The sequence below is a fragment of the Mustelus asterias genome, chromosome 2 (assembly GCF_964213995.1).
Source record: "Mustelus asterias chromosome 2, sMusAst1.hap1.1, whole genome shotgun sequence".
In the NCBI taxonomy this organism is placed as follows: domain Eukaryota; kingdom Metazoa; phylum Chordata; class Chondrichthyes; order Carcharhiniformes; family Triakidae; genus Mustelus; species Mustelus asterias.
The window spans coordinates 90,599,439-90,624,072 of record NC_135802.1 but is presented as its reverse complement, the minus strand read 5'-3'; the positions used below and the strand labels follow the sequence as shown (position 1 = coordinate 90,624,072).

At 39.2% G+C, this 24,634-nt stretch overlaps 1 protein-coding gene across 7 annotated transcripts in view; it reads left to right on the top strand.

The window, feature by feature from the left end:
- Positions 1-23,952, top strand: part of snx13 (sorting nexin 13) — a 153,367-nt gene extending 129,415 nt beyond the window's left edge. For all 7 annotated transcript variants that reach the window (XM_078238447.1, XM_078238459.1, XM_078238451.1 and 4 more), the window contains 8 exons: positions 8,391-8,498; positions 8,961-9,071; positions 13,039-13,188; positions 17,156-17,221; positions 19,306-19,451; positions 20,522-20,590; positions 20,671-20,783; positions 21,400-23,952. In XM_078238447.1, the coding sequence (XP_078094573.1) occupies positions 8,391-8,498; positions 8,961-9,071; positions 13,039-13,188; positions 17,156-17,221; positions 19,306-19,451; positions 20,522-20,590; positions 20,671-20,783; positions 21,400-21,647 (1,011 nt within the window). In that variant the 3' untranslated portion in view covers positions 21,648-23,952. The remainder of the gene's footprint in view (positions 1-8,390; positions 8,499-8,960; positions 9,072-13,038; positions 13,189-17,155; positions 17,222-19,305; positions 19,452-20,521; positions 20,591-20,670; positions 20,784-21,399) is intronic.
- The last annotated feature ends 682 nt before the right edge of the window (positions 23,953-24,634 follow it).

The following is a 24,634-nucleotide window of genomic DNA, read 5'->3' as shown; positions in this document are numbered from 1 at the left end:
CATCAGTTATGTAATGTAGAACTTTGAGAATAAAGTGCCTTGTTTTTTATTGTTGTGATGAGTAGTGCTGAACTATTACTTGAAACTTTATGAGCAGTTGATGGATTTTGCTAAGTTTGTAAAATTGTTTTTCCATTTCTAATATGCAATCATTTGCATAATTAATCAGTGATTTTTCTTTCCCTCTTGTCTCCCCAAAAAACAAGGTGTTTTGCTTTCTAACCTTTTTTACAATGCTAGTCTCTGTGTGGTGTTGAGTATTTTGAGTTTTGACTTGTATTAGCATTATGAAACATGAATCATAACTGGTCTTAACAATGCAAAACCTTATGCATATTACCCCCATTGGAAGATTTGAGAAAGGGCTTAGAACTGTTTCTTCAGACTACCTCTCTGAAACACAACTAGCTCAGCCTCCCTGAGATGTTATATCTGTTGCTGCTCTAATTTTATTATTTTGCAGCTTTCATGTTTTAACGCTAACTTTTGTTAAAATCTTTAAAGTTAGTATCTTGCTGAGTTGTCTCATAAGATGCTAGTTGACAATCACAAGCAGGATTCTGGATTGGATTTCTTCAGAATTCAGATGTTGACAAGCATTTATGAAAAAATGCCATTGTGCAATTAGAAATGCATAATGCAACTTATTCAGCAATCAAGGTTTTAACATAGATATTTGCTGCAATGAAGTTGATCACAATCCGATGCATAAGCTTTAGTACAACTTGAATAAAGATTATTTTAGCTCAGTAATATAGCCCACCTCTGTAAGAATACTGAAGATGACCAACTTTACCGCTTCACCAATTACCCTTAAATCCATGATAACCTCATGAACATAAAGTCCTGGACAACGCAGCGCTTGTTGCAACTCAGTGAAACATGAGCCATTCTATTTGGAAATATTACTTCTTGTTTTAGGTAACCATATCGGTGGAGTGGAATATGAGGATACTTTCTGGGAGGGAGGGGAAGAGGTGCGTGCAATATGTCAGACATGGTCAAGGTCCCTGTCAACCACTGTGATGCTGAGGGTGGGGCGTGAGGATGGGAACTTCTCAATCAGAGATTCGCTTTACTATGTACTCCAATGATGGGGCTTGTTCTTATTGCTTCTAATCATGCAAGAGACTGAAATGATGATCACAGGCATTAACGATTTGATCACATTTTTTCTAGTGGCTTGACTTGCAAAGATCTTGAGGTAAAAATTTATATGCTGTACACCCAACTTTCACCCAGTTCATTCCCTCACCCCCATTTTCAGTCCTGAACCTACCTGAGAGTGGTTGCCTGCCCAAATATGGTGACTTCCAAAGAGCAGGCTTCATGAGGATGTCTGATCGAACAAGTGGAAATAATACCATATTGTACTCCATTGTGTTTTAAAGATCATTGCTAGATCTTCTCTTAGGTTTTTTTCCACCAGAGAAAAGAACCACAGTTTGTAATTTCTTATGATTGTACAGGATCATTTTAACCTAACCCACCCAGCAGGAAACTGATGGAATTGAATTGGCCCCCAGCTTCGTGCCCCCACCCAATATTTACTTCAGATTCAGTGAAAAATAAAATTGGGCAAGATTTAAAACTGGCTGTCAATTGGATTCCCTCAATTTCCTGCTGATGAGTTAACTTAAAATTAACCCCATTTTTCCCAATTCAGCTGGCATCCTTGAGTATTTTCTGTTTTTTTCCTGCTTCAATGTCTCTTTTTGTAATGTAGAGGCCAGAACCTGAGAAGTGTGATCTCACCAAAGTTCTTCATAAATTCAATATTACCTCCCTGCTTTTGTGTTTTGTTCCCCTAGAAATGAGCCTCAATACTGTACATGTTGTTTGCTTTCTTTGTAAATTTACCAACTTATATTGCCATTTCTAACAAAGTATCTATCTGTTCCCAGATCTTAGCTTTTCTTTGCCATTTAATGATCTCCTTTTCGCCCTATCCACAAGAACCACCTCACACTTATTGAATTTCAATTATCATCTGTTCACCCATTTTACAAGCCTGTTTAATTCCTATTGTGTTTTGGTACAATCTTCCACATTATTAATTATAATCTCTAATTTAGTTACAATAATTTTTTTAGTGCAACTTTCGATGCTACGTGACAGTTCTGGTACATGTATATATATATATAAAGGATTTGGATTCCAGAACTGCGTCTATAATTTTTTCTCCTCTTCTACCCTTTCAATCGATTCTGCTACCTGGCATCATGAACTTTACCAAAAGCTTCAGCCATGTTAAAGGCTCTCTGAAATTTCCTGTGTAACTACATATATTATGTGGCCCTTGTCCAAGCTTTGTGCAGTGGACAATGGGGAACCTGTGGACGTGGTGATCTGGATTTCCAGAAGGCATTTGACAAGGTGCCGCACCAAAGACTGCTACATAAGATAAAGATGCACAGTGTTACGGGTAATGTATTAGCATGGATAGAGGATTGGTTAACTAACAGAAAGCAAAGAGTGGGGGTAAATGGGTGTTTTTCTAGTTGGTGATCAGTGACTAGTGGTGTGCCTCAGGGATCAGTGTTGGGACCGCAATTGTTTACGATTTACATAGATGATTTGGAGTTGGAGTGTAGTGTGTCAAAATTCGCAGATGACACTAAGATGGGTGGAAGAGCAAAGTGTGCAGAGGATGCTGAATGTCTGCAAAGGGATATAGATAATCTAAGTGAGTGGGCGAGGGTCTGGCAGATGGAGTACAATGTTAGTAAATGTGAGGTCATCCATTTTGGTAGGAATAACAGCAAAATGGACTATTATTTAAATGGTAAAAAATTGCAGCATGCTGCTGTGTAGAGGGACTTGGGTGTCCTTGTGCAGGAATCTCAAGGAGTTGGTTTGCAGATGCAGCAGGTAATTAAGAAGGCAAATGGAATTTTGTCCTTCATTGTTAGAGGGATGGAGTTTAAAAACAGCAAGATTATGTTGCAGCTGTATAAGGTGCAGGTGAGGCCACATCTGGAGTACTGTGTACAGTTTTGGTCTCTTTACTTGAGAAAGGATATACTGGCATTGGAGGGGGTGCAGAGGAGATTCACTAGGTTGATTCCGGAGTTGAGAGGGTTGGCTTATGAGGAGAGACTGAGTAGACTGGGGCTATACTCATTGGAATTCAGAAGAATGAGGGGAGATCTTATAGAAACATATAAGATTATGAAGGAAATAGATAAGATAGAAGCAGGGAAGTTGTTTCCACTGGCGGGTGAAACTAGAACTAGGGGGCATAGCCTCAAAATAAGGGGAAGCAGATTTAGGACTGAGTTGAGGAGGAACTTCTTCACACAAAGGGTTGTGAATCTCTGGAATTCCCTGCCCAGTGAAGCAGTTGAGGCTACCTCCATTGAATGTTTTTATGGCAAGGATAGATAAATTTTTGAACAGTAAAGGAATTAAGGGTTATGGTGAGCGGGCGGGTAAGTGGAGCTGAGTCCACAAAAAGATCAGCCATGATCTTATTGAATGGCGGAGCAGGCTCGAGGGGCCAGATGGCCTACTCCTGCTCCTAGTTCTTATGTTCTTTGTTGTCACCTTCAAAGAAATTAGTCAAGGTTGAGTTGATTGGCATTTGCTGATAAAGTAACATGTTTAATGTGCCATTATTAGTGTATATATCAGCCCTCAGTTTGAGGTGAAGAGGAGATAACCCATGAGTTGCCAATTGCCACAAACCGCTGGATAATTTGCATTGCATTGCAAGATGCTTCATGAAAATGTCATCTTGACCTTAACCTCCCTATAATTTTCATGAAATAGCTGCATTTACACATTAATTCACCACAAAGTTTGTCTCATAATTAATCTTATTCACAATGTAATAATTGTTAATGACTACTAACTAGCATCTGACCAAAAATAGTGTGGAGTCTCATTTCTATGTTTTATTTGTTGAAGATTCTAAAATGCCACTTTTTTCTTTTTTTCACTTTATTCTATCTCAATCCATTTTTTCTTTCTTTCTATTTCTCTTTTCAGTCCTGATTTGACACTGAATTCACTCACTCTAATTTGCCCTCCCCCCTCATTCATAAGACATAGAATAGTACAGCACAGAACAGGCTCTTCAGCCCACGATGTTGTGCTGAACATGATGCCAAATTAAACGAATCCCTCTGCCTGTCCTTGGTCCCACATCATATTCCTTCCTCAATTTATTTCTCAATTGTTAAATTTCATTGGTTATGGAGATGCACTTTTGATCCCTCCCTAATATCATCTGACTCCACTACTGTTTCAATCCATCTGCTGCTAAAAGCTTCATCCATGTATTTAACCCCTCCTATTCCGATGCTGTCCTGGCTGAGCTGTCATCTTCCATCATAAATTTAGAATGGACAAAGTTGGAAGATCTATGTTCTGATGCATAACAACTCCAAAATGCCTCTGTTTTAACATTTTTATTGTGGTTAATTCTCTGCATGGTCTAGCACCTCTCTTTTTTTGTAACCTTCTTTAGTCCTACAATCTTCTGAGAGCTCTGCAATCCTCCAGCTGGAGTCTCTTGTCCATTCCCCCTGCTACCACCCTTCAGCCCCAACAAGGAGCATGCTTAAAGCATCAGCCTAAATTACATTCATGATAGAAATGCTGGGTTCAGAGTACCTGGCCATTGACGACCAAGAGATAGAGCCTCCCATGGTGGCAAAATTGAATATCACTACATGGTGCACAACACGCATTCATGTTAACTTGATGTGAAGAACTACTGAAATCGAATGATCTGCATTGTGATGACTTGGAATCCTCTCACCTTGTCAATTTGAATACACATCCTTCATCTTCCACAAGCTCTACTGTTGCACCTCAGAAACCCGTGCCAGAGGAGGAGGATTTCCCAGAGGTGGTCATGCAATTTGAGAATGCATCACATGATTTGTGCGTCCTCCACCAACTCAGAATTGCACACTTTGGTATGGCTGCCAAGGCAGATGGTTGGTTTTTCAATGATGAAGCACATGTTTCTTATATGTAGGAGCAGGTGGTAAAGCAGTGCAAAGACCTATTAGAACATGAACCCCTCCGGGCTTTGCTCAGCTTCATGGAGCTGCTGAACTCCTGAATGAGGGGGACTATTCTGGAACAGCAGCAGAAAATTTCCAGAGGTGTTGTGCAAGATTGGGGAGATTTTGGAGGAGTCAATCTCTGGCATGTGCAATGATTGTTCAGACATTGGTGCTGATGGTTGTCCATGTGCGCTGCTGGCAACGCACATCTGACATGGCTGGCAACAGAGTGCATGTTGGCCCTGATTTATGGCTTGCACACTTAGCCTGCTACTTTAAACAGGATGGACGAAAGCCATGTTTTGTTTAATCAACACTCCACTGAAATGCATAAGTGCTCTCCAACTTTTAGCGAACAGGGAAGAGCGTGTGTGGATCAGGCGAGGGAAGATTGCCAAAGAGAACATGAAAGTGGGGACTCTGCATAAAGCACTTCATCCCTTCCCACCTCCCCCCACCCATCTCTCTCTCGCTCTTGTTCTCTTTCTCCTACCCCCAGATTCTCCCCCACCCTCTCCCCCTTTCAGCACAAATGCTGCTTCCTCATGATGGCCAAGTTTGACCGCGGACAGGTGCTTGTGGGGCAGTCTTTGGCCTCTCAGGGCTTCAGGGTGTCAGAGTAGGATACAAGTGACATGCTTTAACTCTGCTGAAACAGCAGGGTTGCACCATGTTGGAGTAATAGACACAGATGAGAGAGGATTTGATGTTGCTCAATGATATTTCATTTGGGTGTTTAACAGTGTGTAACTATAACCTTTAACTTTATTCCAAAGTTCCATTGTTCTGTCCCCTGTTATTGCATGCCACCTTCCTGCCTTGTGAAAAATGATGAGTAAAAGATGAGTACTGGGTGTCTTGAGAGATCAATTGTTGATTTTTGGAACTGCTTGGTTCTGGTGGTTTGCCAGTGCAGTATGTGTTCAGAATTGGTATGCCAGAATGGCTGCACTGTCTCACTTAACTGAAATGTGCCTGCATCAGTCTTTCTCAGACTCCTGGGCAGCTGAGTGAGCAGTATTTTAAAAATTCATACATGTAGGTGTAGGTGTCGCTGGCTATCCCTAGTTGCCCTTGAGAAGTTGGTGGTGAACTGCGACAGCCCCTGAGCTATTGGTACACCCACAGTGCTGTTAGTGATGGAGTTCCAGGATCTTCACCTATTAGGATGGTGATTGATTTGGAGGGGCACTTCCAAGTGATAGTGTTCCCAAGTACAGGTTCCCTCAACACATTGAGCTTCTCCTTTTCTTGCTCTTTACCATAAAAATGCACAGTAGTCATCACCTTCCCCCTCCTAGAGTTCCATCCTTGTTGTTTCTAAATGTTTTGCAACACGCAGCATACCATTATCATTCCAGAAAGTTTTGCTGGTGTATCTGCACTGTAGGGATTCTATATGGAAGGTCCCTTGCTGATCTTTCCAAGTACCTGAAATGCATCTTCCGCACTCAGAAGGCTTGCTGAATGTACAGCACAGAAGCACACCCCATGCTGCTGTGAAGGCTGACAGCAGCGAACTGCAAAGAATTCCAAGATAGCTGAAAATTCTTCCAAGGTAATGAAAGCACACTTTCTGAGCAAGCCCCAAGGACAAAAACCTTTCACATCAAGGAAGAAATAGCTGTCATTTCTCAGGATCCAAAGGCTTCCTTGCCTGTTAATTCTTCCACCTCATCAATTCCTGCTGTCCACTTGCCTTGTCCAACCTTTTGAGTTCCAGTAAGTCCAGGAAGCCAATAAGTTTGAATGTTACAGAAGCTAGGGATAACATTTAATTGCGTTTTAACCTATCTAATGTCAGAATCACTTATCAAATAAAGATTTTCTTTTCCTCACACTAATAAATCAACTCAAGTTAAATGCGGATGTTGAAGGTTCCTTTGCATCGGTAGGTTCTGGTTTTTTAACCTATGACCCACACAAAAACCCACCCGTTCTGACGGGTTAAAATTCCATCCCAAATCTTTCATTGTTTAAAGGTTGCTTTAATATTTAACCCTAATAGATAAGATAAATTAATATGACTAGCAGGAGTATTTTTATTACAAAATATTCAATCATTTTTAAGTTTTGCAGAAATGTTACAGGAAGCATTTCACTTAAAATAGTGTTGTGGGAGTGAGACTTGGGTGATGTTACGAACTTGATTTTGTGCAGACACTGATATAGCTGCAAGTCCAATAAATAGGAAACACTTCAAAATTGTTGGCTCTAATGAATAATTATGTTCATTAAATGAGACTGCTTTATAAATAACATGCAAATGTTTTTGATTAATTTTTTTAAAAGTAAGATGACACATGCAGTACACCGACTTGGTAATACACATTGAATTAATTATTTTCTAATTAAACTGACTTATTTACTCAATACTTGAATCAGACGAAGATCAATTCAAATGTTATTTCACATTTCGCATGTAGATGTTGCGGATCAACAAGAAGGTAAATAAATATGTATCATTACCCATTTCTCATTTATTGTTGACTTGCAATATCTACATGTCAAATGTGAAATTTATACCTGTTCATGAGTAGCTTTTATTGTGTTGCTGATTATTTTAATCTTGTTATTTAAATTGTTGTTACAATGGTGGGTCTAAGTTAAAATAAAATATATCCTTTTAAAGTTTTGATATAGTAGTGATAACTAACTGCAGTTTACACAATTGTCTTAGCATCCCTGACAAACTAAGATCACTGTTGAAGCTTGGTTTGTATTTGGAAGGGTTTCTTTTTCCCTCCTCCATAAGCCCACACCCCTTTCCCCACAATGTCAAAAAACATTGACGCTTCAATTTGGCATTACAACATTCTGCAATTACTTGTGCATAAATTTTGCATCTGCATGACATGCATGGAGTCTTTTCAGAGTGTAATGTATGTGACCAATCCTGAGTCCAACGAATTATAGAATTTTCACCAGTAGACCTGTGGTCACCAAGCATGAGAACTCAAAATTATGCTTGGGAAACAGAGCAAATGTTAAAGTATCGCATGAAATGCATGAAACTTGGCAAGACTAAAAATTGAACAGCTGCCACTGAAAAGGAGCAGTTGACAAAAGCTGTACCCTCTGCCCTGTACTAATCTGGCTACATTCTTCCAATTTAACACCTGGAAACAAGAATAACTGGATTCATGCACATTTTAACAGCTGTGGTTTGAATATACCATTTAAAGTTCATTTGCAGAGTTAATGTTACAGGGAAAGTGTAGTTGCTTGAATATTTATAATCTATTATACTAGGTAAAGCATGAAAATATTTACATCAGTCTAATTGTTCAGAGTACAGAATGTTGGAATGCACTGCGCTTGACCTACACCATTATACTATAAGAAATAAAATGCAGTATTTCCTTTATTCAGTTTGAAAACCTGTCAAGTTTGCTCAAACTTCCTGGGAAAAAAACCTTTAATAACATGGATAAAGACTTCTTGGGAAAGCGGAAAAAAGATCTCAATACATACTTGCAGGTAAAATCAAATTGGTAGTCACTATTTTAAAATGACTAGTTCGTGGTTGCTGCTTTTAGATACATTCTATAATTCCTTTATTTGTGTTCTGCTACTGGAATCCATTTCAACATAATGATTGTGGCAATCGATAATAATGTTCAACTTGTGTCTAAGACAAAAATCTTTAGACATTAGAAACAGAAGCTGCATCAAAAATAAACACCTAAGTTATCATAGATGATAACTCATTGACAAGACCTAAAGGTATTTTTTGGACACATTTTGATATTTGATGTGTTAAACCATAAATGAATAACATATTCATCATTGTTTAACTTTAAGTGATAATAACAGAAGTTAACTTTTAGTGATCTCAAGTGTACTTTTCAAAAGGGTTAGAATTTTGAGTAGTAATTCAGAATAAATCTAGTAATAAATGATTAAAACATGGTTACTCAAGTTATTTTTTGTTTTGATTAGTTGTTGATCAATCCTGAAATAATAAAAGCTTGTCCAGCTTTGATTCCCTATGTGAATGACTTTCTGGAGAATAAAGCCTATAACAAGGGGAAAGGAGATTTTGCTCGCAAGGTAAGCCTGCCATCTATTGGTCAGATTATGTAATGCTGCTTATCAATAGCTCTTATTCATATTGTCAACATTTCAAGTCTGCATGACTTTGTCAGAGCTGACGAATAGTCATCCAGACTCAAAACGTTGGCTGTATTCTCCCTCCCTAGATGCTGTCAGACCTGCTGAGATTTTCCAACATTTTCTGTTTTTGTTTCAGATTCCAACATTCGTAGTATTTTGCTTTTATCTCATTCATATTGTTGTTTGTTTGAAGTAGTGTTCTCGCTGTTGTTTCCACATATCTACATGTCTTCAAAAAGTTTGATTTTAATATTTGCACAAATTGCATGAAAATATTTAAGCATTTATCTCTTCTACAATTTAATAAACTGAAAAATAAATTCATGCATGTCTTCATTGCAACTCAGTTAAGTTTTTGATTGCCTGAACTATCTATTTGTGATCACAGCAAGCAAAGCTTCCTGCTCAAAGTGCATATTTGAAAAGTGACACTTTTTGATGTTTAATAAAATGATACGGCTCAATAATCCATGACCTCAAATCCATGAACGGTTTTCCAGTCTCCCATTCTGGTGAAATCCATTGCAAAACAGTAATTCATTCATAGGACATGGGAGTCGCTGGCTGACCAGCATTTATTGCCCATCCCTAGTTGCCCTTGGGAAGGTGGTGGTGAGCTGCCTTCTTGAAACGCTGCAGTCCACATGCTGTGGGTTGACCCACAATGCCGTTAGGGAGGGAATTCTAGGATTTTGATCCAGCGACTGTAAAGGAACGGTGACATATTTCCAAGTCAAGATGGTGAGCAGCTTGGATAGCATCTCGCAGGTGGTGGTGTTCCCATGTATCTGCTGCCCTTGTCCTTCTACATGGAAGTGGTCATGGGTTTGGAAGGTACTGTGTAAGGATCTTTGGTGATTTGCTGCAGTGCATGTTGTAGATAGTACACACTGCTGCTACTGAGCGTTGGTGGTGGAGGGAGTGGATGTTTGTAGATGTGGTGCCAATCAAGCGGGCTACTTTGTCCTGGATGGTGTCAAGCTTCTTGAGTGTTGTTGGAGCTGCACCCATCCAGGCAAGTGGGGAGTATTCCATCACTCTCCTGACTTGTGCCTTGTAGATGGTGGATAGGCTTTGGTGAGTTACTCACCGCAGTATTCCTAGCCCAGGACCTGGCCCAATTATAGCAGATTTCTTAATCTTGAACGAACCTTTTAAGGTCAGACCCTCGATCCACTCTTAACATGGAAAATGGTGCCATGAGGCAGAGTCAGGAGAGTCCCTCTGCCAAGAGTTCACTTTCTCCCTACAAAGTCAAGACTGGCTGTTGAACTGCAGGCTGGCTTTAGGTTTTGTGTGTTGAGGCATGCAAGTGTTATGGGTTAGGTTAGAAACTCCAAAGTACATTATGGAGACTGCCTGAACCACAAGTTTTGCATCTTGAATTCTTGATGAGCATGATGTTTCACTTCAGGTATAATTCAACAACAGAGAGCTTTTATCAAACAAAGTTTATTTAAGAATATAGTTAACATGTCTAGAAAGAAAATTAGCCAAACCTTTTATCAATTACAAACAAAAAGAAAGAAAACAACCAATATAATGTGTTAACTCTTAATTGGATATTAAGGCTGCTCCAACAAACCAAAACCTTTTCAAAGACAAAACCCTTTTCACAGGCTTAATACAGCACAGATTAAAATCTCACTTGACTGGAATTGAGTCTTTTCGAAGCCTGCATTTTCCTTCCAGAAGGCAAAACGTTGCCTTGAGATAACCAACAGACTTTCCAAATAGCACAGGGAGACAGAGAGAGAGACTTCAGCTTCTTTCTTGCTTGATGTCCCTGCTAAAACTAAACTGCAGCCTCAGAACTCTCCAAACTGAAAGCTTATACTCACTGGAAAGGAAAACAACTGTCCAAAAACACATGACCTCTTCTCCTAACAGTGCAGTATCGTCAAACTAATCCTAGAATAAACATAAACAACCCCCACTTAAGCTATTGAAGTAGCAATAAAAAAACTCATCGTACTCCGCCCGGCAACAATAATAACATCACTGAAGCTGTGAGCTGCAGAAGTCATGATTTGAAAAAAATCTTTCTTAAAGGTACACTGACGTCACACAAGCCTTCAGGTGAACGTACTGGGACCCACCATGTCAGCCACGACAAGAAGTGGCTTGCATTCCAAAGGAAGAATCTCATTCTTAAAATAAACAAAGCAAAATCAGAATTCTTTACATGGGGCCAAGAAAAAACAATGGAATTTAGGCAGGTGATCCAGTGCAACCCCTACCACTCCCCAGAGGACAATTAGCTATGAAATTTTCCAACTGAGTGGAGCAGGATACCATCAAAGATATATACACCTTTCACTGCAAATTAGATGCCTTGCTGCTAACCCTGAAACTGTCAAGATGAGCACTGAAGAGCACCAATAGGCACGATTCTGGTGTAAGTGCATAGATTGTATCAAGCCTGTGCCTTTATACCTCGCCTGTTATAGTGGTGCTTCAGTGAGTTTTGGCGTACCATGGTAGATTTTATTGGATTTGTGCTTATCGCAAATAAATGCTGCCACTGTTAAATAATGCTATAATAACAAAAAACTGCGGATGCTGGAAATCTGAAATAAAACAGAAAATTCTGGGAAAACTCAGCAGGTCTGGCAGCATCTGTGAAGAGAGAAACAAAGCTAACATTTGTATGACTCTTGTGTGGTCTCTTTTTCGATCACCACAAATGCTGCCAGACCTGTTGAGCCTTTACAGCATTTTTTGTTTTTATCTTAAATTATATAATATTTTAGAATGAGTTCACATTCCAAGTGTAGTATTAATAACATTATAGTTGGTATATAATGTGGAGTAAGGGCCCAATCTTTTAAGTGCAGTGAGTCCCTCTGAAGTAGGGAGTCTCACTCTCTCTCCTTACCGCCAGAAACCAGTTGGACCCTAAGTATAGGCTTATCCTGTTTGGGTTTAAGATAGATGGAGAGCAGAAACCCTTAAATGCATCCCAAAATATTTGAAAATCAAGCAGCTAGACATTTGCTCAATCTGAATATTTGAAGAAAATATTATCTCACCGGCTTGCTTAACAAAATTTCAGAATTGGAGAAGATCATGTATGTGCAGGGATATGAACAGTGTAACTGTCTGCTTGAATACTCCACAACTGAATATCAATTGTGCACCTATTGGTGAGAAATTCTCTCCCGACATCTATTAAGTGCCAATCTTAAATTTCCTTCGCTTGTGATTTTTCTGTACACAAGCATGTACTGTCTACACTACTTAAGTACTCTTTTAAAAAGTACTGAACTGTTGGCTCTGTTGTGCTTTGATTTCTGCTTTAAATTGTTCAGTAGTTATCCCTTTTCCAGCCTGTGCTGCATGTGAAACGAGGTTCAAGAAGGAAAAACTACGTTTTCCATCTCAATTTAATTTCAGACAATTAAATTGGGTCTGAGCATTAACACTGGAACGTCTCAGGTCAATTCTAATGGCCCACTGACTCTAACAGTACATGCATTTTGCATTTAAAAAATTAAACTGTGTACTGTCTTGATTCCCGAATTTGTTCTGTTTTGTCAATGCTTACAAATCCATCGTTCACTGCATCTGCCAGTCCATTATCAATGTTTACCATGTAGTATTAGTCTAGCTATAAACTGATTCCAGAGTTCTGAGTTTCGTTCAGTTAGCAAAAAAGAATTGTTGCTGTTTGACCTGATCATGTCCCTAAAATGATGGGTCACACTATAGATAAATATTTTTCCAAACTATTAAGCTCAGAGTTTGTGATTGGGAGATTTGCCAGAATGCGTTACCTTCATAATGGAAATTTGTTAAAATTCATCCAGAAATACAGTTCAATTTGCAGAAAACCTTTTTATGGAGTCATGGCTAATTTTTTTTTTGGGTTAATAATTGGTCTGCATCTTGTTGTGTTTTGCAGATGGACACGCTTGTAAATCCCCTTCGTAACTCAATGAGAAATGTTTCAAATGTTGTGAAGTCCATTCCAGACAGTCTGGCAGAAGGAATGACAAAAGTATCAGACAATATGGATAAGTTGGGACATGAAATTAGGCATACGTTTTCAAAGGTATTCCAACAACAACAATTTGATTTATGTATAACCTTTAATATAGTAAAATGTCAGAGTGCACTTCACACATTGTATTATCGTACAAAATTTGATACTGAGCCATATAAGAGGATATTGGGGCAGATGAGAAGTGAGTTTTAAGAACTGTCATAACAGAAGAATGTGGTAGCATGGTGGCACAGTGGTTAGCACTGCTGCCTCACAGCACCAGAGACCCGGTTCAATTCCCGGCATGGGTCACACAGTATGTTCTCCCCGTGTCTGCATGGGTTTCCTCAGGGTGCTCTGGTTTCCTCCCACAGTCCAAAGATGTGCGGGTTTGAGTGATTGGCCATGCTAAATTGCCCTTAGTGTCAGGGGGACTAGCTAGGGTAAATGCATATGGTTATGGGGATAGGGCCTGGGTGGGATTTGGTCAGTGCAGACTCGATGGGCCAAATGGTCTTCTGCACTGTAGGATTCTATGAGAAACAGAGATGGAGCGATGGATAATAACCAAGGAAAATAGGAGTAGACCATATGGTCCCTTGAGCCTGTTCCATCATTCAGTATGATCATGGCTGATCTGCCTCAACTTCACTTGCCTTACCACTCCCCACATCCTTCCTTTCCCTGAGAAATCAATAATCCATCTTTCCCAACCTTGAATAATACTCATCGGTGGAACATCCACAGCCCTCTGGGGTAGTGAATTCCAAACATTCACAACCCAGTGGGTAAAGAGATTTCTCCTAATCTCAGTTCTTATCTTGAGGTTGTTCCAGTGATTTTCCATCCAAAAGAAACAACCTATCAATGTCTACCCTCCCAGGCCCCCTCAGAATCTTGGATGTTTAAATCACTCTTCTCATTCAACTGCAGTAAGTATAAGCCCAATTTACTCAGCCTCTCATCATAGTCAAACACTCTCATCTCAAGAACAGGTCTATTGAACCTTCACTATACCTCCAAGGCATATATATCCTTCCTTAGAAGTGAATACCAAAACTGTGCACAGTATTCTGTGTGGTCTCACCAATGTTTTCTTGTACTCTAGCACCCTTCCAATAAAGGCAATGTGTCATCCTAATTGCTTGCTGTACCTGCATGTTAACTTTGTGCTCTTTGTATGAGTACATTATTACAAACATGGGAGATGTATTTGATAATTTCACATTCTTCCCACTTCTTGACAAAAAGATGTATTTCTGAAGAGGAATATTTTAACCACCCCAAGTGGTGTGACTTTTAAGAACAGGTACAAAACAGGCTTGCATACAAGTTTAAAAACAGCCAAAAAGTAAACAAACACCACTCCCCCAACCACATAGAAACGTATGCACTAGAAAATATGATTTCTAGAGATCTTGGATGCACATGTTTCACTAGTAGGGTGAAACAATAAAAAGTCACTTTGTTACAATCGTTAAGGTCGTGGATTTTAATGTTACAGGCCTGAAGGATTGTCTCCTGGTTTCGTGAAGACAAATGGAAGTTGGGATTTTTTAGCTTTTTAGTCTAAATTGTGGTGGAGCCTCTGTAATGAAGAAATGTAATCTTTCAGATAAAATAAATTAACCCCTTTTCAATACTTGAAATTACTTCTTGGCAGTACTCTTCCTTCTGCTGGACCAGGACCTCTTCCCTTGGGGTATTCTGTTCTTTGGTTAATTGACATCCAGCAGTTCAAAAAGTGTCAGCTATAAAGTATTTTTCACCACAAAGTGTCCATCATACGATCATGGCGTCAGGACTTTCCATTGTCCACACATTAACATTCTGGCCATGAACAGCCTCCAAATCCCTTTGCACCTCCAGTCTCCCAACAAATTCCATAGGAATATGACAAGAACGTAACCTCCCCCTGCAACAAAAATTGAATGAAAAGAAATTCCCTGCTTTTTTTTTTACTTGCATGACAGAACAAAGGCTAAAATAATACAATAATTCATGCATGTGAATTATCATACACTCCATGACATGATCATTAAAGTGCACTTGTAACATTTTGTTTATTTTAGACAAATAGGAACTTTTACTATAGTGCCTGCAAATTAAACATTAAATGTTATCCTATAATTCAACATTTCAGAATTATTGTGCAGTACATATGAACAGGCAAATTAGTTATTACCAAGTGCAAATGCAACCAAAACACACACACATTCAGCCGCCCACCCAGACATCAGTGATCACAATGAGTCATAAAAATCCTTCAAATATTTTTCCTCACAAGGGACCCCAACTTCTCTCCTTTAAAAACCTGGCCTTAGATCTCCCCAAAAAGACACACTATTCCCAATCTTCCTTTCACCTACTCCTAGAGTTGCTCACAATACCCACCCCCCCCAAAAAAAACAATGTTTTGATCACCCCTTGCTGGTTTCTAAAGCACTCCTAATCCTCAGGATTACATAGAACAGTACAGCACAGAACAGGCCCTTTGGCCCACGATGTTGTGCCGAGCTTTATCTGAAACCAAGATCAAGCTATCCCACTCCCTATCATCCTGGTGTGCTCCATGTGCCTATCCAATAACCGCTTAAATGTTCCTAAAGTGTCTGACTCCATTATCACTGCAGGCAGTCCATTCCACATCCCAACCACTCTCTGCGTAAAGAACCTACCTCTGATATCCTTCCTATATCTCCCACCACGAACCCTATAGTTATGCCCCCTTGTAATAGCTCCATCCACCCGAGGAAATAGTCTTTGAACGTTCACTCTATCTATCCCCTTCATCATTTTATAAACCTCTATTAAGTCTCCCCTCAGCCGCCTCCGCTCCAGAGAGAACAGCCCTAGCTCCCTCAACCTTTCCTCATAAGACCTACCCTCCAAACCAGGCAGCATCCTGGTAAATCTCCTCTGCACTCTTTCCAGCGCTTCCACATCCTTCTTGTAGTGAGGTGACCAGAACTGCACACAATATTCCAAATGTGGTCTCACCAAGGTCCTGTACAGTTGCAGCATAACCCCACGGCTCTTAAACTCCAACCCCCTGTTAATAAAAGCTAACACACTCTAGGCCTTCTTCACAGCTCTATCCACTTGAGTGGCAACCTTTAGAGATCTGTGGATATGGACCCCAAGATCTCTCTGTTCCTCCACAGTCTTCAGAACCCTACCTTTGACCCTGTAATCCACGTTTAAATTAGTCCTACCAAAATGAATCACCTCACATTTATCAGGGTTAAACTCCATTTGCCATTTTTCAGCCCAGCTTTGCATCCTATCTATGTCTCTTTGCAGCCTACAACAGCCCTCCACCTCATCCACTACTCCACCAATCTTGGTGTCATCGGCAAATTTACTGATCCACCCTTCAGCCCCCTCCTCTAAGTCATTAATAAAAATCACAAAGAGCAGAGGACCAAGCACTGATCCCTGTGGCACTCCGCTAGCAACCTGCCTCCAATCCGAAAATTTTCCATCCACCACCACCCTCTGTCTTCGATCAGATAGCCAATTACCTATCCAATTGGCCAACTTTCCCTCTATCCCACACCTCCTTACTTTCATCATAAGCCGACCATGGGGGACCTTATCAAACGCCTTACTAAAATCCATGTATACGACTATGCTTTGCAACATTATAATCCTCTTTCAATCTAATACTCACCTTAACTTTTCTAGCAAGTCACAGATAGATCTTTCTCACTGAATTTGTGTTTTTAATGAAACCTACTTTTGTTGCAAATTGTTTGGGAGGAAATTCCAGAGCTTCCGCCCTGGCTTTTGGAGGCACAGTTGACAATGGTGGAACAATTAAAAATGGAGATGTAGGAGAGTGCAGATATCTTGATGGCAGAGAGTTCTAAGGGTGGAGGAGATATTCTTTATTAAACCAGGCATAATGTTGGGAAATTTGGGGAATTCCGAGATGTAAAACTTGTTCCCAATTTCATACTTGTTGAATATTTTCTCTTGTATTAATGTTCGTATTGCAAATAAAATTAACATCTCTCTCTCTCTTTTGGTGCAGGTTCCTCCACTAAAGCCAGAAGAAGATGATGAATATATTCGTGTTTCTGCCCAGCTAGATGATAATGTGCGTTACCATTTTTTACTGTTTAAAAACTTTGGAAATCGGGAGATGTTGAATTTTCTTTAACTCTTGCTATTGCTTTTTTTATTTTCAGAAGTATTGCTTTGTTTGCAATGACTGATTTTATTTTTAGTGTAAGGCCTCGAATGTTGTTAATGTAACAGTGGTACTGGACGACCAAGTGCATTTGGGATCATTTGCATTTTGATACAATTACTTAATGCTTTAAATCCACAATCTAAACACTACTTTCATTTTCATTCTTAAAATTAAAAATTGTTGTACTTAACAATGTTTATATTTGTCCTTTTCCAATGATTTGCTGCAATCGGTATTGTTAAGCATTAGTGGACTCACTTTGAGAATATAGGAAATAACCAGTTTTAGCAAAATATGAATATTAAGAATTTGACACCATTACCCATCATAAAATTAAGGAACCATCAAATTTTCACTTCAGTTTAGTGCAGAGACTGAGGACCAGACTTTCTCTCCCAAGGCAGATATCAGGAAATTTCCCAGCTCAGTGCACTAGCCCCAGGAAATATTGTCTCGAATGGTGCAATTTTCACCCCAGGGAGAGTGGTGCATGTAGGATGGAGTTGGGCCTGCCACTGTTGAATGCAGATCGGAAGTAGCCATCGACTACTGAGTGTCAAGTTAAAGGCCTGCCTTGTTTCCTGGGACTTTGTCCCAGTTATTATTTAACATTTCTTCAACCCAGATAAATGCGTAGTGGTCCATTTTGGCAGGTCAAATGGGATGAAGGAGTACAATATAACGGGAAAGACTCTTAGTACTGTAGAGGATCAGAAGGACCTTGGGGTCCGGGTCCATAGGACTCTAAAATCGACCCCGCAGATGGAGGAGGTGGTTAAGAAGGCATATGGTGTGCTGGCCTTTATCAATCGAAGGATTGAGTTTAGGAGTCCGGGGATAATGATGCAGCTATATAAGACCCCTCGTCAGACCCCACTTGGAGTACTGTGCTCAGTTCTGGTCGCCTCGTTACAGGAAGGATGTGGAAAAGATTGAAAGGGTGCAGAGGCGATTTACAAGGATGTTGCCTGGATTGAGTGGCATGCCTTATGAGGATAGGCTGAGGGAGCGTGGTCTTTTCTCCTTGGAGAGACGTAGGATGAGAGGAGACCTAATAGAGGTATATAAGATGTTGAGAGGCATAGATCGGGTGGACTCTCAGAGGCTTTTTCCCAGGGTGGAAATGGCTGCTACGAGAGGACACAGGTTTAAGGTGCTGGGGGGTAGGTACAGGGGGAAGTTTTTCACACAGAGGGTGGTTGGCGAGTGGAAGCGGCTGCCGTCAATGGTGGTGGAGGCAAACTCAATAGGGTCTTTTAAGAGGCTCCTGGTTGAGTACATGGGACTTAATAGGATGGAGGGTTATAGGTAGGCCTAAAAGGTAGGGATATGTTCGGCACAACTTGTGGGGCCGAAGGGCCTGTTTTGTGCTGTAGTTTTCTATGTTTCTATTTACCCCTTCACCCCCACTCACTTCCCATACCCTAGCCATGCTAACTTATGCCATTTCATGATTCCCACCCACCACCCTTTGCCTTCAAGCTCTCCATCCCAACTCACCCAGTATCTGCCATAGGCAGAGCCCAAGAGCCATGCTGAGATTAAGTAAAATTAACTTCTGAATATCTAATGGAGTTCACTGTATTAAAAAAGTCCTATTCATGAAAGTCCATTCAATACATTTAAATCCCCTGAAGTACTTGATTCTTTTCAGAAAATAAGCCTTTGTATTGATAACCCCACATCAAAGATACCTAATTATTTAATGAACTCTTTGAGTTGCCACTGTGATAATAGGTTGTGGAAATCTGTTAAAAAGTGATAATGCTATAAGGATAGCACTTGGGGATGTGTCAACAAACAGCTATTGAAACTAGCAAAAATGGGATCTGCTGCAAATGAAAAAGGAATTCTGGGCCCTGGCCACCATTTTAAAAAATCTGTGGTATCGCCAAGATACTGCAAACGTCCGGTCAAGAGTTATATTTTTTTAATCTGTATCAAGATTATACATGTAATTTTCAGTATTTAATTATTTCCTGAAACAGGTTGATGACAATATTCCTCTGAGAGTTATGCTACTTCTCATGGATGAAGTATTTGACTTGAAAGAGAAAAATCACTGGTTAAGAAGAAACATCAAAAACCTGCTTCAGCAGCTTATCCGAGCCACCTATGGAGACACTATCAACAGGTTTGTTAATACTGAGCTGTCCAAATTAATACAAAGCCTTTCACTATAGAATGTATGGGTAATCTCAAATTTGCATTTAATTTGGTGAGTTAATGGTCTGCACTTGAAGCTCAAATGAGTAAGCCAGCTGCATTTGCAGCAAGTTTGATCCATTCAGAGATGGGCTGTTGGTGTATCTTCCAATTGTAGGATATACCCGTCATTGTCCATAGCACTTAACAAAAAAACCTACTTGAGATTTGGAAAAGGTCAAAATGCCAGTGATGCTCATAACTTGTGCCTTTTGTGTACCTTTTCTCTTTACCGAGGGAGCTTCCTAGGGATTGCTATGATCTTGATAGAGACCAGTAATGTGTTTAGTTTTTTTTTGGTATCCAAAAGTTTAGGTCTTTAGTAAAGGTGTGAAGCCACAAGGTTCACAACATATGTCAAAATTTTATTACACAGAAAATCAAAAACTCTCACCTACTTCCAACAAAGTTGTCCTCCTCCAACTGTTCTGCAATTGTAGGTTTCCTGTTCAAAATAGATGTCACTAGTATCCTTGAGTCAGGACTCTCCTGGTTCTAAAGTTCTTTTACTCTGGAGTCTTGCATCTAAAACACTTTGAGTTGAACCTCCGGGTTAGCCAAACTGAGAAGACACTGTTAGTAGAGTCCTTCAGTTATCAATGCTTCTATAGTCTTTTAGCTAGCACACAGAATTTCAATTGAACTCTGCCTGAAGGAGATGTTTCCGATACTTGGCTTGTTTGAAAACTAAAGACCTAAAATCCTCTGGAAACCAGAGCCCCTTTGACTTCGTGTTGACCCTTAATTTATTGTTTATTTCCCAAGCAACTTGGTTACATGATGGAAGCAATGTGCTTTACTAGAAATAATCTACTGGAGAAGCCTAGATCTTGAAAGGACCATCACCTCAACATAAAATATAGTTTATTTTTCCCTAAAAGCACATGGACCATCCCAGGATGGCCATCATTTTGAGAAGCGAGGTTGAATAGATAAGCTAAATGTATTTTTGAGAATAACCAAGTTTTGTTCTCATTGTCGATACTTTGTCACTTCCAGAAAAATTGTGGATCATGTTGATTGGATGACTTCACCAGAGCAAGTTGCAGAAACTGTAAAACGATTCAGGTAATTTTTAAAAAAGTTACATGCTCTTCATAAATATTATCGTTAACATTTTAAAAATGATTTTTAATTTTTGTCTACAGAGATTCATTTTGGCCTAATGGTATCTTAGCAGAGACTGCTCCACGCAGGGAAAAGGCCATAAGAATGCGGTCAAGAGTGGCAGCTAAGACTAAGATGCTAGTGATTATGCCAGGTAGGAGACATTAGTTCCTAATTCTGAATACCTCTTCTGTGCATGTTATTGCTTAATTTAATGTAAAATAAATAGTTGTTCATCTTTCATCACAACAGAACCCTTTGTTTCTTTCATGAGTAGGTATTTCATAGTTATATCTCCAAAATATGCTTTATCCTCATATCAACCATGCTTATAGTCTTTCTAAATGCAGTTGCCAAATTTGGAACATGATGGCATGTAAACCAAAAGCTGGGTTGATTGGCAATAAATTTATTTCAGATAGAGCAACAAAAATAATTTTCCATCATTGAACTGAATTCAAATCTGAGGATTAAAAGTGCTTAACTGATTCATATCTAATCATCAGCCTCCATTTCTTGATATGAGCTACCGTAAGAGTAATTGTGGAGAATGGAAAATATATCCAGCATCTTATTAATACATATGTAACACAAAACCGCTTCTGGACACTTTGTTTCTATCTTTATATGCACAAAAATATTTTTTCTAAATATCAGATTTATTTTAACATACAATGAGTTAGTATGTTTACTGAATCTTCATAAACATTCACCTAGAATTTAAATTTTTATTCTCTTGAGACTACCAGTAGCAATGTTTTTTTTTCCAGATGAACTAAAACATATCATTGGTGCTGAAACCACGCGCAAAGGCATTTTACGAGTCTTTGAGATGTTCCAACATAATCAGTTAAACCGAAGATTGGTCCATGTGTTTCTTGAAGGCTTCCTAGAAACCCTTTTTCCACAGTATAAGTTTCGTGAGCTCTTCATCAAATTGCATTCACGATCACCGCGGATGCAAAAGTACAAGCAGAAGTCTCAGTCAGCTCAAATTCCTTCCTCTCAAAAGAGGTGACGCTTCCAGCCATGCAAACTATGCCCTGAGGACAGGGGCTTGTGCACCTGCCCTAATTCAATCTATGTTACGGCAGTTTCTCTGGGGTTCTCAAACCTACACAGCTCCAGTTATGATGCCACCTTTGTTGTGCCAGCCTCCAGAGCCATGACTCAGTGGCTTACTTCGGAAGACATTCTTGTCTGCCGTTTTTGATTTCTAATGCACTTTTCCCTCATAATATTCCTGTATATCATAACTGGTTTATATTTATTATAATGTCTTCATAGTCCATCAAGAAAATGTGCATTAATTTGTAATAGAGCTGTAGATGCATGGTCAAACTGCTGCATCTTGTAGCTGTCTCCTTGTATCTAATTAGTATCAAAACCAATTGTACACCCGCTGAATCATCTCTTAGACTGGTAATGGGAGTAGCAGTATTGCTCAAGAATTGAGCAAAGCACAATTATAATGATTTTGCATTTGAATGAACTGGAATGTATCCAATTTGAAGAAGGCAAAGATGAATTCAGCACAAATCAGTGTGTACATTTGAGAGAATGTGATGGCTAATGGACATGGGCTTTAAAAAGGACAGCATTAGAAGAGTAAAAATTTGGAAGATCCTGAGGGGCCTAGTTGAACATCCCTGTGGCAGGAATAGTATTCTGGAGATTTAGCTTATGTGGATGTGATCTGGTGTCATAACTTGACCACTAGTCTGAGAGAACCACAAGGTTGGGTTGTACTCCACCCACTGCCTGCACTCCTCAAAAGAGCTGAATAGGGCAAAGTTTTTTTTTTAGTTGCATACATGTCTGTGCTTGGTCCATTAGTAAAGGAGTTACTGAGCCGTGTATTTTCATACAACTGTAAAGCCTCCAGAGATGATTGTAAATTTTAATGTACAGAGATTTTAATGTACTTTAAAGTTGGGTGTGTCCAAGATAACAAGTGAGTGCTCTGATTAGGATTGATCAGATTAATATTGCCACTCTAGCAAATGTAATTGAGATTAGCCTTAAATGTCCTGTTTAAAAATAGTTTTCTCATTTTAATCTGACCAGATCTTTTCTGAATGATGTTTTTCACTCGTGTACTGGTAACTATTGCCACAGAAATAAGTGCCCATTTCTGCAACTGTCAGGAAGTTATGATCTGTAAAATGCATTATGCATGTTACCAAATCTTATTTCTGACAAACATCTTCATGGAAACTAATTTTAATGGGCCCCATGCACATACTTTATACTGAGATTTTAATTTTGTGCAATATTTTCTTTAGCATATGTGCATTTAAATAAATTGTATAATGAAAAATTTTAATGTTTTGAAATGTATGTTTAACAGTCGTCTTAACCCAACAACTTGCATTCTGTTGTTGATGCATTAGTTTATTTAAGGACTTGTTTTAAAAGTCTAGTTAGTCACTCCTTGTAAGACTCACTTGTCACGGATGAAATTTCCTCATCCGAGCACGGCTTGTAAACTACAGGGGGAACCTAAGAGCACATGGTAAATAGCTATTAATGAATTTGTGCATTTCATTGTACAGTGTCAACAGTGTGCCTAATTGTACTGTCAATTTTTCTTATTTCTGAAAGAACAAATGTCAATCAGAATGTCTTGGTTTTTAATAGACTGAAGAGGAACTCTAAATTCTTGAGTTTGCATTATGCTATTAAAATGTTCAATAGAACAGATGACAAAAAGTATCACACTAAATAAAGTATTAACTGAAATCTCTCGTTTACTTGTGTTTTCATACATGCCCCAGCTGCTTTCCATCCAGTTCAACTGTGTCCATGGTAAATTTATTTGTATACAGTTGGGTATTGAATTATGCTTTTGTGACATGTTCTGGACAAAAGGACTGATTCATCAGCTTAGAAGGTATTGAACATTGGAAATGAGAGTCATGCAAGGATCTTTTCGGCATTGTGAAGTTCATTTTTAAAATTTCCATATTTAGTTTGGAGATGATTCCAGCCATGGAGGATGTTTGTTTCAGAGAATGAGTAAGAAACTAACGTAATCTTTTGAGTGAGCTGATGAATGTAACTTTATACATGATTTGCAATAAATTATTTAATTTCAATGTGATCAAAAGTTTTTACCCCACATCAAAAATGTTTTTTGGAATTTTGTGTAGAGATTGAACTCCTCCCCACCCCCCCCCCATTCTGTAATTACTTCTGGGCAGGTTGCGAAGAAGTTGTCCCTAATGTTTTGTACTTGTAAGAGTTTGAGACAGACCCACTATCTGCTATGTCTATTTGATGAGTGTTATCTGTAAATTACTATAAAAATAATTGTGTATCTTAAAATCTGCCTTCTGTCATCCCTATTCTATAATAGAATTCAGCAATGAAATTACTAAGAAACAGTTTTCAGGATCTCTCTACATTGTTAAGTCACAGAAACACGGACTGTTCCATTTTTCTTTAAGCCCGTACTTGCCATCCATCATTTGTTGTTCTAATGTTTCCCTATCAATGGATAAGATTAAGCTGGGGAAAAGTGTTGTAACTCCTGTTGCAGAAAATCTTGCTTTCTCTTTGTTGTCATTGATGTGAAGCCTAGAAACTGATGCACATTAAATATGACTGAAGAAAACCTGAGTTTTTTTAGCAAGTAGAGTCATGGAGGTTAACAGCATGGAAACAGGCCCTTTGGTCCAACTTGTCCATGCCACCCTTTTTGTTTAAAACCCCTAAACTAATCCCAATTGCCCGCATTTGGCCCACATCCCTCTATACCCATCGTACCCATGTAACTATCTAAATGCTTTTTAAAAGATAAAATTGTACCCACCTCTACTACTGCCTCTGGCAGCTCGTTCCAGACACTCCCCACCCTCTGAAAAAATTGCCCCCTGGACACTTTTGTATCTCTCTCCCCTCACCTTAAACTTATGCTGTTTAGTTTTAGACTTCCCTACCTTTGGGAAAAGATATTGACTATCTACCTTGTCTATGCCCCTCATTATTTTACAGACCTCTATA